Here is a 15,917-nt window from a genome sequence, read left to right as displayed (position 1 = left end):
ACCTGCAGGACCCTCGGGGCCTGGAATTGCCCACCGCTGCCTTAGCCCCAAGGAGTTGGTACTGCTGCACAAGCATCATAAAGCTGCCTGTAATTCCCAAGGCTTGAGTCAGACTATTAAAACATCCTTTAACCTTACCTCTGTGCCCTGCAATTGTGTCCACAGTAAGCTATATATAAGAACGCCTTCAAGGTGACAGTAAAGACCATTTTGTCCGTGTTTAAATTGCATGGCTCAAATTTTGACATTTGATCATTTTCACAGTTAAGGTTTTTAAAGATATATATATATATAAAATAATAATAATGATTTAGTGACAAGACTGCCAGTTTCTGGAATATTGCCTCAGGAAACATGGCAAAAGGCATCAGAATTGATTTAAACAAGTCAAACCAAAGTCATTTATTGACAAATTTTGCGTCATAAGCAGCAGAGACACAACATTAACACCTGCAAGGTAAAGACAAGTCCATCAACCATCACTAGCTTAAGAAACCCAATTCAAGAGAGCTAGTCCCAGCTCTTCAGTAGACAATGTGAGGAGCAAACATGTAGCTGGTGTATGGGAATAGCGGCACAGACAAACCAAGAGATTCTGTGGCGGTGTAGCGGGTTTGGGCGAAAGCCGCTCTTCCTTTGTGGTAGCGTGAACGGGAACTTAAGGAGTAGACTGGCTCCAGACCATACACGTCACTGAAAACTGGCTCGTTTTCACCATTGTTGATGCCAGATTGAGTGTTAAACTGTGTAGGTCCTGTCTGATACTGACCTGCTGCATATCTGTCCGAACCTCCTCCCGGAGACCCATACTGACCTACTGCAAAGCCAACTGCTGGAGCTCCATACTGACCCACTGTATATCCCAACGAACCAGCTGCTGGAGCATCATACAGGGTATATGGAGGACTGCTCTGTACTCCATAGCCACTACTAGTGCGTTCTGGTGCTTTGTCAGAGTCACTCCCCGTTCCCCTGAATGTATACCAAGGAAGAGTTTGTGGTGTCTCAGCTCTGTTCAGTCCCAGCCCTAGAAGAGAAATTAATGGAAGCTAAGACTTTTAAGCTTAGCTACTAATACATTTAAGCTCCCATTAACTTTAACTGGTCAATCATTTAAGTTTAGTAAACCTCTTGCCTTTCTCCACAGGTGCACAAGTGATGCTTCCAGTGAGACATAATAGCCACAACCACCTGCAGACCATGTTTTTAAAAAAAAAAAAAAAAAAAAAAAAAAATATAATAATAATAATAATAATAATAATAATAATAAATAAAATTCATGATATGTACACATCCAATCCACACCCATAATGCACCCTTCCTATGAAGCATCACTGCACATGAACAGTTTTTAAAATTTCTGACTTTAATGGAGACACCGCTGGATTACGGCACTCTTTTTTTAGTTGTTTTATAGCATCACTTACCTCATTTTGCTGTAGAGTAAGGTGTTTCAACCTCCCCAAGAGTCTGTTACAGGATCACAAAAAAATAATAAGATGCATAATAGACCAATAAATAAACTCCAATGCAAACTCAATACCAGCACTGTACCTTATTGCAATAGGAGCTTCCACATACTGACTAGAAACAACAAGAGCTGATTTTATATGATCTTTGCTGCAGAGGGGACTGATTGCTCAGTGGTAACAGCTGCCTGTGTAGTTAATTGGAAACAAGTAGCTTCTCATTTGTGGAGATGTCCCCATGTTTCCCTTTTATTCTACCATCTTAAGTTGTTTCCACATTGTCTTTCCACCAAATTGTGTCCTCTTACAGTCTCTAAACCTTTCATCACCAACACAGTTTTGTTCCATCCTTCTCACAGCTTCAAATCAGACCAGATGCATTTCACAAGGTAGCATTTAGAGTTTTAATAACATTTTAGGAATTAATAAAATACTTATTAAAAATACTATGTATTTCATTCTTTTTGTCAAATTTCTCATTATCTTTGATTATGTATGTGAGGGGGGATCTGAACCAGTATCTTATCCATTTAGTAACTGAAGTTTAAATCCCAACTCAAAACTCATCTGTTCAAATCTGCATATTCACTGTGAATCCACTGTTTGTTCATTTTATCTTGTGCTTTATTTTTTTGTTCTTATTCTGCCATTGTTTTACTAAGTGTTTTATCCTATTGTAAAGTGTCCTTGGGTGACTTGAAAGGCGCTCATAAATAAAATTTATTATTATTATTATTATTATTATTATGAAGTGTTTTCCAAAATTTTAAGGAAGTGTTCACATTTTCTGAGATAAAATATGCAGCCTTTGCATTTATTATTGTCACAATGCATTTATTGCAGAGCTCTATAAAGCATTTCCAATCTGAGCTAGGATCTGTTTTTCTGGTTTTGGCTCACACCACATTACACTCATGAAGTAACTTTAAAAGTTCTTGTGTGAACCAGGTATTTTTACGACCTTAAAATCTCTATTTTTTTTAATGGAACATGTTTATCAATGATTTTAATGAAACCTTCATAGAAAAATTCCCATAAATTTTTCACGTTTGGAATAAGATAAAGCTTATCCCAGCCAAAAACATGTACAACATTTACAAATCCCTATACAGGAAAATGTTTTATGTTTCATTTTACAAGAATTCCAGGCTTGGTTTTGAGAATTGTCTAATTGTAGCAATGACACAGTGGTCACTGATGACATTTTATATTTCCAGAAATTAAAAGCAGTAATCAATTAAAAAGAAAAAACTATACTTGAAAGAATGATGACAGAAATAAAAGTCATTTTTACTAAAAAATATTTTCACTAAATAAACAAACATAATTGTTTTTGTAAAACCATTACACTAGAAAAAAGAACCAGAGCCATGGAACAAAAAGTTACAATTGAGGTTGAGGTAAACTGATTAACCTTTACAAAATCCAAAGCACATGAGCCGTCACAGGTTACTTAAGAAAATAATGTTGATCCCACACCGTGTGCACACCGTGTGCACACAGTGTGCACACGGTGTGCACACACTGTATTCAGTCTATACTCTGCAGCACACAGTTCTTGAAGATCACGGCAGAAGTATTACAACAGAAGCAGATCTTTTTGTCTTCTTTGAATTTTTTCTTCTCAATTTCAGTGTAGACAGAGAAAAGTATGAATCTGAAAAGGGGAAACAAGTGAGATCACACTGCTCGCTCTGTCCCAAATGTAAATCAGACCCAAGTGTGCTGAGGGGGCCTTCAGTTACTGTGGTCCTGATCTTTGGAACGTGCAACCGTGCAGCCTGAAGGCGTTATTGTAGATCAGTGTAGTTTTGTCACTTTTTATTGACACATTCCTACTGCTTGCTAAGCACACGACAACCCCATATTCTGAACACAATGACCAATGTGCCGTCACTTGGCTGCACATTAGAGTAGCTCTATATCACCACTTGATCGATGATGGTCTCCTGTTCATAGAAAGTCTCTTACAACAGTGTTGCCCTCCACTATTTTATTTTCTTTATTTTGTGTTCTTTATAGATAATTTCATTACCATTTGATAATGTCTCTGGTGTAGGTGTCATATAGATCATTTTCTGTGGGAGAAAAGTGATATGATCTGTGAAACACCTCTTTTAGATTGGTCAGATGCTGCCAACACCACACCTTTCATGTGAGTATTCTCTGGGTTAACCTAGTTTGTAGATAGCCATGTTTCTGTGACCAGTTATCCTGATCAACAGTGTTAGGGTAATGAAAAAATATCCTGGATATGTTGAACTTGCTTCGTAGTATAGGTCCCAGATGTCAGAATAAACGTATCTATAGTCTTTCACCACACTCTTTGTCCAGGTTGCCTGCTATGACCTTTTAAAATCCAGTAGATGTTGTTACTGAACACCAATGCAGTCTATTAAAATAGTGTCTCGTTTACTGACCTCCCAGCCCATTGTTCCTTCACTGGGCTGATTTCAGTCATTATGCAATGTACTGTTTATAAGATTGGGGAAACCTGCAGTCAGCTGAGACTGAAGAAGTCACTCGGATGAGTGACGGAACATTTCTCCCACAAAACCATCCGTCCAGATGAACAGAATCAACTTTTCGTGACTCATTTACATTAGTTTCTAGCTCTGCTAAAATCAACGTGATGGACTGCAGCTAAGGTACATTTTTCAAGCAGGAAGTTAATGGGTGTTTCTGTTTCTTTGAGTTGTTCAGTGTTTCCAGAGAGAAATATAACCATAAATGTTACTCAGTATATACTGAGTATGATCTCTTTAATAACAAAAAAACAAAACAAAAACCGTGGCCTTTGGGATTGCTTCTTTATTCCTTCGGGGTGACTGTGGCTCAGGGGATTGGGAAGCTCATCTGTAACCGGAAGGTTGCCAGTTCGATCCCTGGGCTCTCTGTCCTGGTCGTTGTGTCCTTGGGCAAGACACTTTACCCTACCGCCAGCTGGTGTTGGCCAGAGGGCCCGATGGTGTGATATGGCAGCCTCGCTTCTGTCAGTCTGCCCCAGGGCAGCTGTGGCTACAACTGTAGCTGCCTCCACCAGTGTGTGAATGTGAGAGTGAATGAATAATGGAATTGTAAAGTGCTTTGGGTGCCTAGAAAAGCGCTGTATAAATGCAATCCATTATTATCCTATGGTTTTACCTTTGGGAGTAGCTATCCCAGCAATGTGACTTGAGCCATGTGAGAACCAAATATCATTACCCCATTGATTTTTCCTGAATGTCAAATCATCTCAGCATGGATGACATTCCTGTAGAACAATTAGATCTGTTTTCATCTATAAGTAAGACAAAACACAAGGCTTTCCTCTTTACTGAGTTTTGTAAATCACTTGTATAAACAGATATTACCAAAACAACACTTCTTTTTCAGGAAGGACCTGTTCTTTGTTCTCTTCCAGATGAGGTCTCTCACAGAGCGAAAGACAAATGGATGATGATTGCACACTTGTACGCGTGCAATCATTCACCTGCATTGCCATCGGGATACTTTTTTTAAAAATCCTTATTGTCTTGTTCTTCTTTTGTACCACTCTGCTTCAGGTATTCTGTCAGTTAGGGCAATATGTCACTTTTTTCCGTTTTTTCTAAGAGCTTTTTTTTTAATGTGTTCTTCTTCTTTGGTTTGGATTTTAGGCTATATGCCAATTTCTTCTTCCTCTGTTGCTTGTCCTTTTCAGCTTGTTCTCCTTCATCTTGCTTTGTATTTCACCTTCTCCTGTTACACCATTCATAGCTACATCTGCTGTGTCTCCATACATTCTCATTGTGTGAGGAAAACTAATGACTTTGAGGGGACCCAGTGGGATGAACCATTTTTCAATTACACAATATGTTTATATTGTGTAATTGAAAAATGTATTTCATATTAATTGTTTCTACACTTGCACAAAGGGTTAATGCTAGCCTAGGGTTTTTTAATAAATAGCATTATCATATGCAAAACTAGGGTCTCACTAGGGGTGGGAAGAGATTATTTTAGGATGGCACATGCCACCTATTGCCACTACAGAAGATCCGCCCCTGCTTTGAGCAAGCACAATCCACAGTCCATAGCCTAAGCCTGCCTTGCATCAGCACAAATCACTGAACAGATGTATTCACACATTTACAAATGTGATTATATACACATAGATCTGAAAATGCACAAAGAGCTCTAAATACATGTGTATAGTTCTGAGAGCACACACACACACACACACACACACACACACACACACACACACACACACACACACACACACACAGAGAGAGAGAGAGAGAGAGAGAGAGAGAGAGAGATTTCAATAGGCACACACAAATCTTTACAAAATTCACACATGCAGACTAAAATAGGCTCACACAAAAATCCTTTTGCTACAACAGTAGTCCCATAAAGGTCAGCATTTAGACACAGCCTTCAGATATTAATAGTTGTAGTACTAAGTAGTAATGGAAGCTGAAGCTCCAGCATATTTGTCAAAAAACATCAACACACTGCTTCAGAAACACTATGCCAGGGCTTTGTTAGTCTGAACAGTCACATGATCAATGACGTCCGAAGCTTAATTCAGCACGTCACTACCTCAGTACCAGATTCAGTGGTTTATAAGGAATTGAATCATTAGTGGGATTTGTGCTGTGTTTGGGTGATTTTGTGCGAGAGGGAGCAAACCAGTGTGCGTCATAATTAGAGCCAGGAAAAGAGGACGCTCTGCCTGTGCCTAAATAAAAAACAGTTCATCAGCACTTGTGCTCCCAGGTATAAAATGGACATAAGGAATACACTATAGGTTACATATAGCTATAATTATGGAAGTTACTAGGGATGTGTATTGGCAAGAATCTGGCGATACAATATGTATCATAATACAGGGTAGACGATACGATATATTGCAATACTAAAAGCCAGACGATATTTGTGTTTAGTAGGACTAAATTTAATTAGGAAAACTCACAGTAAACAGTCCAAACTGTTTAATGCTTGACATGAAACATCTGAAACAAAAACGCTCTCTAAGTTCAAAATGAATGGAGAAATTAACATCTGCCTTATTAGAAGTCATGTCAAATAAACAAACAAAAACTACTTTACTGAAATATCAAGTATTTTTTAACATGAAAAAAGTAAACATGTAACACTGAAGTCTTTCTAAGTACTATGATTGTAAAATACTTATCCAAAAACTGCTCTATGGAGCATCAAAACAAAGTACTTTTTATGTGACCTCAATATAAACAAATATAAATCAAAAATGAAATTGCTTGAAGAATCCATCCAAGTAAACATTAACAAAAAATGTAAAGTGCTATTACAATTAAGTGTTAATAAAATAAAGTACAGCTCTGCAGTGTCCATCAATGGAACACTTTTAGTACAACCTGAAAAAAGGAATTTACTCATCTAAATAAGTGCTTATGAGACTCAACCAAAATGTCAAACATTCTCATATCAGAGATTTTACATGTGTAGTGTTTTCTCAGTGTTTATTTTTCAATTTTCAGATTTTTGTGCAGGAATACAAGCTGATCGACATGGTCAGCTCTCAGGACACTTCTCTGTGCATTTACTATGTCTCCTGCAGAGGAGAAAACTCTCTCTGCAGAGACACTTGTTCCAGGAATGCATAGGAAACTCCTTGCTACTTTGGATAGCTGAGGGTATTCCTGTTCATGGTCCTTCCACCAACTGAGAGGATTTCCTGTGAGAGGCAAAGGGGTCTCATCTCTATACCTCTTGATCTCAGCTGCAGCAACATCATGGTCTGATTTTGGTGCAGTATTGTCACTAGTAGAGGCAAACGTAGCTCCGACCAAGTCCACCAATGCACATGAGGTCCTCTGTCTCTTTAGGGGTGGCCGAGGGATGGAGTCAAAGCTGTCTTTGATATGTGGGTGGCATCCTCCACAGCCTCCTCTGTGGCATTCTCTTCCTCCACCTGTTTGTCAGTCTCCTCATTCTTTTGCTGCTGAAAAACATTAAATTCAAATAATATTAATGTCAGAAAGCCCAAATTCAAATCCAAGATTCACCCTGTTTTTCACTAATATTTGATGACAAATGTCATCAATATGCATTTTTTTTTTGCTTTTTACTTTATTCACTTGCTTATAACTTCAGTTTAATTTTTCCAAATAAATTCATTTATTTACTTACATTTCTTCCTTCTTTATCACAGTCACCACAGTGTCCAACAGTCTGGAATAGGTCTCTGCTTCAGACAGGAAGGGCAGGTCCTTAAACCGAGGATTAACAGTCGATGCCATCCATAGTGTCTCCCTCTCATTTACATATCCCTTTCCTAGATCTTCTGCTATGGCAGTCTTAATGTTAACCTATTAACCTATTATAAGATTGTGTTGTACATTGTTATATATAGTGTATTTTAGTTTTAGTTAAAAAAAAACAAACATCAAGACGTCACAAGCAAAAAGAAAACAAACCATGGCACATGTTTAAACAAGGAAGGTTTATTTGTCTGAATTATTTATTATTAAAATAGACATAAGATAATTTTTTCACCCCCCAAAAAACATATTCAAAGCACCATAGCTCTGTAGAGTGGGCAGTCATAATGAAGCAGTTCATTGTACGTTTTAGATTCAAGCTGCTCTTCATATTTCTGGCCACCAGATGTCCCTAAAGAGGACTGTGTTAAAAAGCTTTGAGTGATGAACTGTTTTTCAATACAAACTTCCTTAAACCTCAAATTCTGTTTTGCAATACAGAGCTAAGGTGGTTCTCTGGTCCATGTATCAGTGTAAATAAATGGATCGTCAATTATAAGGGTAAAGGCGAAGTGAGGGAACTGAGAAGCCGGCTGTTTGCGATTAACTTCAAAGGCAGCTGCTATCACTAAGCAATCAGCTCCTGCTGCACTGAGGATCATATAAAAGCAGCTTCTGTAGGTTGCATCAACTAAGGAGAAGTTCTTGGCACAAGTTAAGGGTTGGTAGAAGCTATGAGTTTGTGGCTTATTTTGGGCTGGGATTATTGATATATTATGGTTGACCAGGGTTTCTCCATTTTTGTTAGTGCAGGCTCTCAGGGGCAGGTCAGAACTCAAACTGCAGCAGAATGAGGTGAGTAATTATGTTTAAGTCTAAAGCTAAATTTTAAAGGGCCTGTCTGATGCATCAAGATAAATGGGTACTAAAACAGCTAAATATTGGCTTAAACCTTGTGTTCTGAAATGACTGTTTCTAGGGTTTTGTGGATTTCATGTCTGCTGATTGGAAGCATCATCTGTGTTCCTGTAGAATATGGTATGATAACACTAACAAAATTGAGAAAGCTGAACAAAATTAAGTGGCCTTGAATACATTCTGGCTCTTGCCTTGTTTCTCCTCAGATTATGGATTTGATATGGAATATGACGATATGGGCACATACCCCATGCAGGAGGGAGCATTTTTTTATGACTATTCCCAAGACAGTGCAAATTATGAGGCAAATGACGGCTATGCCCACATCGCCACAGACTCCAGTGCTGGTCCTCGTAGTTACGGGAGTAACACGATGGTTGGGGATGACTGGTTCACTAGTGGCTATACAGGGGGGGACCGTGTTTACACTGATACCAGCGGTGAGGAAAACAAGCCTGTTTTTAGTGACGTGTCTGGTCTGGAACCAGTCTACACTACTGGCTCTCGTTCACGCTACCAAAGAGGAAGAGCAGTGTTTGCCCAAACCCGCTACACCCCCACAGAGTCTGTTGGCTTACCTATGCCGCTACTCCCATACACCAGCTACACACTTTCTTGACATGCAATCTTCAAACTCCAGCCAAAGCTGCCTATTAACTCTTGGTGAGTTCAGTTACTCTTGGCTTTTCATTTGAGTGGTGTGAATGATAACTGGTTGATTAACTTGTCTGCTCTTCTCTATTCTCAGGTCTGTCAATGACTCTTTGCCCAGTTGCCAAAATACTTAATAAATTGCTTTAAACTTAAACAATGCCACTTATTTCCTCCTAAGCTGGTGTTTAACAATTTAAGCATATAGATGCATGTATGACTGTTCTGAAAGTTTGCCAAAAAATATCAGGTATTGATATCCAAGCAGAAGGCTTTTTACAATAAAGACTTATAATCATACTTTTTTTTTTTTTTTTTTTTTTGAAGCAAAAGAGTGTGCACAAAAGAATTTACTTTTAATAACGGGGCAAGGAATAATTAAAAAATTATTTAAGAACATAATGTTGATTAAAAAATATTTACTAAAAGCCAGACTCCAATTGGGCTTAATCGATAATATCTCTGATGCAAGATCTGTTAAATTATGCAGAATGGATAGAAGACGATAGGGGGGGTGGATTGTTTCAAGAGAACCCACTGAGCAGAGGTGGGACCAAGTCATTGTTTTGCAAGTCTCAAGTCTTTATCCTCAAGTCTCAAGTCAAGTCTCAAGTAATGTCAGGCAAGTCAGAGTCGAGTCTCAAGTCACTGGTGTAAAAGTCCAAGTAAAGTCACAAGTCTGAAACTTTGAATTTCAAGTCCTTTTGAGTCTTTAAAAAAAAAGAGAAAAGCATGTTGCAGTTATGCTAAATGTAAATATTAGACCATGTGATTTTTAAATCTGTGTTTTTCTCAACACATGACAAAATAGTGAACTTAGAAAATATACACAAATTGTGAAATTGCACCTCTTTAAAATGCAGCTCAATTAAACCTAGCTCCAAGAATAATTTTCACCGACAGTTCTGAGATAAGCTGCATGTTGTTCTTGGATGCGCTTATAGGGCCGGCTTAAAAATCGCATGACAAAAATATCATACACATTAAAAAAAACTGAATCACCAACGTAGCCTGGACAACATTTGCTAGTTAGATGAAGTCAGCTATCTCATCGTAGCATATTTATATGCATATTTATAATTATACGCTTCTTGGAGTGAGTGCATACACTCATGAAGTTTAGTAACTTCAGGTCACTGCAACAAGCCCAGGTACAGTTTACCGACGGATGGGTGCAGGACCTTGAAACGCACCGTGTAGAACGAAAGACCATCGTACGTATCATAAGTTTACCAGTCTCACAAATTGTCTTCATAAATACACATTCGTTAACCGTTTATTAATAGGACCTTTGAGCTCAACGGTAATTAATTAGCAGTGGAAATAATTTCTGGTAGAATCACAGAAATGTAGCAGTGACAATAATATTGTATGCTGCAATCGTACTGGGCAATTAGTGATACAAAACAACTGTTTTATCCTGTGAATAAAAGTATATGTTTTTGTCAATGTACCATAATAACAGAAGCGAAACACAATATTGTGTCAGGACAATTCACTATTTATGCACAATAAACAAAGGAGCATAGCGCGACAATTTCTGTTCAGCGCCAGACTTGCTTGTAACCTATATCACCAATTATTTTATGAAAAATGACGCATTAACTACAACAGCAGACTGACCTTTGTGGGAATGCTTGGAGCAGACTAACCTGTGAGCTGGAGTGTTCTGGGACGTTATATTTGATCTTTGAATGGCTGCAATCCAGTCGCCTCTTTGTTACTTCGGAAACATGGCTCGAACAATTTCTCTTCCACGACGTAATCCGATAACAACCGATCTCTTTACCCGTCGGCTTCCCGTGGCTGTCATGCGACCGGCTATTGCAGTTAATAATACAACAGCTTCTTGGCATTTTTTGTTTCTTTTTATCGCTGTGTAACTGATTTCAATTGAAAGCCTGCGTGCGCTAGTACCTCTTGCCACGAGTTCCCAGAATCCTTTGCGGTTCTACCCCTGAATGACGTCACATTTTAAATCTCTATATAATATGCATGTTAAATTTTATATTTGGGGTGAAATATCAAGTCTTTTCAAGTAAACCGGTTCAAGTCCAATTCAAGTCCCAGGTCATTGGTGTAAAAGTCCAAGTCAAGTCACAAGTCTTAGAACATTTTTTCAAGTCAAGTCTAAAGTCATAAAATTAATGACTCGAATGTGACTCGAGTCCACACCTCTGCCACTGAGTGTCTACATGTTCTGTCTCTGGGACACTGTCCCCCTCCTGCCTAATTGGTATGCTGACTGGCAGGTGTAAGCTCTTCCTCATTTCAAGCCAAGTCTTCTCTCTCACACTTGCTTGCTCTTCTCAGTCTCTTCCCTTCTGCTTTTCCTCTATCTTAATAACTTATACAAGTACTGCACATGGTACTGTTAACTTTAGATTAGAGCTGGGCGATAGAACGATAACGATATGTATCGCGATATAACTTTTACTCGATAGAGAAATTAAGCTATCCCGATAGACCTCGCTGCTCTTGTCCTCAAAAAAAAAAAAAAAAAGGTCAGCCAATCCAAATTAAGTAGCGCAGAGCCGAACCAATCACAGCCGCAGCGTCACATCGCGTGACTTGTTACGTACAGCACAAGTGCCAAGCCGCACGTGTGTTTGTTTGGGAAGCAGCCAGCGGGTAATGGAGCCAGCGCGTAATGGAGGAAATGAGTGTGCCGACTAGAAAAATCAACCGAGCGTGACCGAAGAGAAAACATGATGGTTCCAATGCCGGAGAGATTGTCGAACGGAAGAGCCATAGAAGTTCCGTAGGGTGAAGGTATTTCGGCTATTTCAAGTCTGACAAAAAACAGAGTAGCGTGCACTGTAAATTGTGCCGAAAGCAAGTCTGGAAATACAATAAACTGGTGCATGCGTCACACTGTGCGCCACGTTATTGTTTCTGTGAAATGAATTTCTACAATACTGTTAATTCTACTCTCTGCAGTGTTTAAATGCTCACATATACACACAGTTACTGTCCCTCCACACATACGACTCGGTTCTGCTTCTATGCCCCAGCTTTGTTTACTTTTTCCCACCGAGGCTTCTAGACTTCTGATTGGCCAACATTTCTGCACGGTTAGGAATCTAGCGCCACCTGCTGCTTTGGCATGTTCATAGCAGCGTTTTCCTTCATTTCTGCCTTTATGTGTGGACGGGATTATTTTTTAAAACGAAAACGGAAAATCTCCGTTTTCACAAATACCCGTGTACGTGTGGACGTAGCCTCAGTGTCTGACTGGAAGCGCTAATTCGTCATTCGGCTTTTGTCAGACTAAAGTAACTGTTAAAACTGTTTGAAAAGCTAAGCTATACAACAAGGAGAGATTGAGAATTTCCTTTTAGTTCTCAGTTTATTTGATATTGAAAAAAGTTAGTCAGTTTTGTCTGTTCTTCTGTAAAACAAACTAAGATTTATTTTTAGAATTAATATTTTGTTTCTAAGTGGAATTGACAATTTAGTCTGTTTCGTTTGTTCTATTTTGAAACTTAAACGCTTTAGCGGCTGCCTTTTGTGTAGTTTGCAATATTTGCCTTTATTTATCTGAAAAAGTCTCATGTTCCTTAAGTACATCTACCCTGTTGAACTTATTATGGGAAATAAATATTTAAATAAAAACAAGCTGCTGATTATTTCACATTTTACTTGTGAGCAACGGCACATTTAAATCTTACAAATATAGTTATTTGGCTTATATCGTGATAGATATCGTTATCGCCTGAAATGAAAAAAACATATCGTGATATGAAAAAATCTCATATCGCCCAGCTCTACTTTAGATGTTCAAAATCTTGAAATAACAATCTTCATTATTTTGTTAATAGATTTTTGTAGCCATGTTATTTTAATTAGTATGGCTTCTTTGGGGGGTTTGGCTTTTGGTGAACAGCCAAAATTGTTTTTAGCTAGTGGGTCTTAGTAACTGTTCAGACTAACCCTCATATATTCTACTGTAAAAATACAAATATATGTCAACATGTAATTGCATTTGTTATGTAAATAAGATAAATTAATGCATTTATAGATTAATAATTTCCCAAAATTGACTGTCTCCATTTAAAGCAGCGGTAAGCACTACCGGAACTGTTTTAAGTCCCGTGCATCACGTGACACCCCGAAGTCTGAACCCACTGTTGGGAACGACCCTCCGGCACTTGCCAGTAGTGATGGGATTTCCGGATCTTTTTAGAGAACCGGCTCTTTCGGCTTGACTCACTAAAGAGTCAGCTCTTTCAGCTCCCAACCGGCTCTTCAGGTTGTTTTGTTGCTTTAACTATCAACAACAATATACAATTATGCACAAAAGGAATTAGTAATATAAAGAAACGTGGTTTTCTTTATGCATGTATGTGTGTGTATATATATAAATAAATAAATATTTATGGGGGTCCCTAGAGACGAAATGCGTCCAAAACTACAAAGCACTTAGATTATCTATCTATCTCAACACGGCCCCTAGCATCCTGGAGCACTTCCGTTGTGTTTTGGAGTTTGTACGTGCTTTGTCTCTAGGGGCCACTGTAAATATACTTTTATTTATTCACTCCACAAAATGTAATAAATAAAATACAAAAACCAACTATTTACATTTCAACTTTTAACTACTTCAATTTTCAGCTTTTTCCTTTTAAACAAATATAAAGTGAAGCAACACAAAACACTGCAAACCACAACACAATAAAATATGAAAAAAAAAAGAACGCTCAGATCTTTAATTAATCAGAATCAGAATCAGAATCAGAATACTTTATTGATCCCTGGGGGAAATTATTTATTAAATTAAGGGGGACGTTGGCATTTAGAAATATTAATATCACACTCAACTGACTTCGTTTTATCTTCCCATTGCACTGATGGTTCTTAGGTGCCTGTGCATGTTGTTTGTGGAGCCGGCTCTATATGATATCCTTTTCTTGTAGACTCTACACTCTGCCTTTGTTTTGTCAATAAGATTGAAATGGTTCCAGGCTTTGCTTCTTTTCTTGGTGTCACTCATTTTCTTTACTGTACCTTTCCAATGTGATGGTGTTGTCTCTTGTTGCTCCTGGCTCTCTTTCTTTCCCTCTCCCTCCTGCTCTTGTTGTGTGCTGATATGAGTGTAACTACGGCCCTGCCCCCTCAGCTCAGCGCTGGGGGGAGGGGTGCAAATGCAAGGCTCTGTTTGCCATCTCTTCTCAGCGCAAACACAAGGGTGACTTGCAGCGTGAAGCAAAAAAAAGTGAAAGAGAGGGCAGGAGAAGGGAAAAAACAAAAACAAAAACCCCGACTACCAATAAGGAGTCGGATCGCATCGTTCACTTCAAAGAATCGGATCTAAGAGCCATTTCGTTCGCGACCGACCCATCACTACTTGCCAGCCAATAGCTAGGTTTCATTTGACGTAGACTTGACGTCGACGTAAAGCGCGAAATTTGACTGGCGGTCGGAAGTGAAAAAGATAAGCGCAAAATCACAGACAGACAGTACGCAAAATGCCTATGTCCTGTTGTGTTTACGGATGCTCCAGTAGGTCGACCAGAGAAACTGATAAACGGTATTTTAGGGTACCAAAAATAGCCCAACGAAGAGGAGAAAAATGGAAAATTCTAACCGAAAAACGTAGGAAAAAATGGATTTTAAATTTACGTTTACAGTCGGGAGGAGCAGAGTCTGCCAATGCCCGTGTCTGCAGCGACCACTTCGTCAGAGGTAATGTTATGTTTGCAAACGAACTTATTAGCATTAGGTTGTCGTTAAATTCTCGTTTACTTAGTGCTTTTAAGTTAGTAGTCTAATATTGACTTGATTGGGACTATAGGCTGCCCAAGTGCTTTGGATGACGAAGAGTCGGAGGACTGGGCTCCGACGGTCAATCTCGGCTACGAACGAAAACCCAGATCGGAATCAGTTCTCAAACGAGAGAAAAGAATGAAGCTTAAGGCAGAACAGCATCGATGTGCAGAGGCGATTTTGGATATGCAACAGACGGCTGAGAGCCCGGATTTGAGCCTAGTGACAGTGGAGAACAGGCTACTAACCCTGCCATACAATTGCAATGAGCTGCAATCACTTCTCCATCCTCCTTTGCAATTACCCAAGTCTTCAGAGGTGTCTCGTTAGACCGCTGAGAATGGTTTACCTTGAAACAAACAACTGTCACTCTAACGAAGTCCTAAGGATGTGGCATGTTTGTTGACGTTAAAGCCGCTACCGCTAACTGTTAGCGTGTTTAAGATAAAGCAATATAAGAACAAACACTCACCCTTGCAAACACCAAACTGTATCCATCACGGAGACGTTTTGTTCCAAGGTTGTGGACCCACCCGCTGACAAAAAAATTGTACGCCTCCAGACTCTTGAAAGCTTTCATTTGCTGCCTAGTGTAGTAAGAAGTCTGGAGGACCAAGTAGTTGGTGATATCCACAGCCTCGATAGTAGGCAAATCCTTTACTTCTGTGGTGTATTCGGACATTTTCAAAGAATACGGATCACGTCCGATATATTTTTTAACTATCTGTTTATATCTCTCCCGAGAAACGGGGTCTAAAGTTGCACAATAGCTGCTCTCCTGACTCTCCACAGTGTCCTCCATGTTTACTTCCGCCCTCCACTCAAAAATCGCGCTGCCTCCGCACGTCATCAGAACCACGTGACCGCAACCCAACTATTCCATGAAAGGAGCGTGCTGACGTCT

At 39.1% G+C, this 15,917-nt stretch overlaps 2 protein-coding genes and 1 long non-coding RNA gene across 4 annotated transcripts; 1 reads left to right on the top strand and 2 right to left on the bottom strand.

The window, feature by feature from the left end:
* Positions 1-377: 377 nt before the first annotated feature.
* On the bottom strand, positions 378-1,475 carry LOC143419668 (uncharacterized). The gene is made up of 3 exons (XM_076887059.1): positions 1,428-1,475; positions 1,136-1,191; positions 378-1,027 (listed from the first exon to the last, which is right to left on the bottom strand). Exons 1-3 carry the CDS (start codon positions 1,430-1,432, stop codon positions 525-527), a joined length of 564 nt encoding a protein of 187 aa, XP_076743174.1. The 5' UTR covers positions 1,433-1,475; the 3' UTR covers positions 378-524.
* A 4,844-nt stretch (positions 1,476-6,319) lies between these two features.
* Positions 6,320-15,859, bottom strand: LOC143419446 (uncharacterized). Its single transcript, XR_013099425.1, has 3 exons — positions 15,486-15,859; positions 7,608-7,662; positions 6,320-7,419 (listed from the first exon to the last, which is right to left on the bottom strand). It is a non-coding gene; the product is annotated as an uncharacterized LOC143419446 (long non-coding RNA).
* On the top strand, positions 8,335-9,407 carry LOC143419445 (uncharacterized). 2 transcript variants are annotated; one of them, XM_076886181.1, is made up of 5 exons: positions 8,335-8,399; positions 8,487-8,533; positions 8,658-8,716; positions 8,803-9,259; positions 9,345-9,407. In XM_076886181.1, exons 2-4 carry the CDS (start codon positions 8,529-8,531, stop codon positions 9,213-9,215), a joined length of 477 nt encoding a protein of 158 aa, XP_076742296.1. In that variant the 5' UTR covers positions 8,335-8,399; positions 8,487-8,528; the 3' UTR covers positions 9,216-9,259; positions 9,345-9,407. The 2 variants fall into 2 exon arrangements, with proteins under 2 accessions (XP_076742296.1, XP_076742297.1); XM_076886182.1 differs by having other exon boundaries at positions 8,342-8,399; positions 8,492-8,533.
* Positions 15,860-15,917: the final 58 nt, after the last annotated feature.

The sequence above is a fragment of the Maylandia zebra genome, linkage group LG7 (assembly GCF_041146795.1).
Source record: "Maylandia zebra isolate NMK-2024a linkage group LG7, Mzebra_GT3a, whole genome shotgun sequence".
NCBI classification, from domain to species: Eukaryota; Metazoa; Chordata; class Actinopteri; order Cichliformes; family Cichlidae; genus Maylandia; species Maylandia zebra.
Note: the sequence above shows the minus strand (reverse complement) of the source record. Positions and strands in the feature narration are given on the sequence as shown.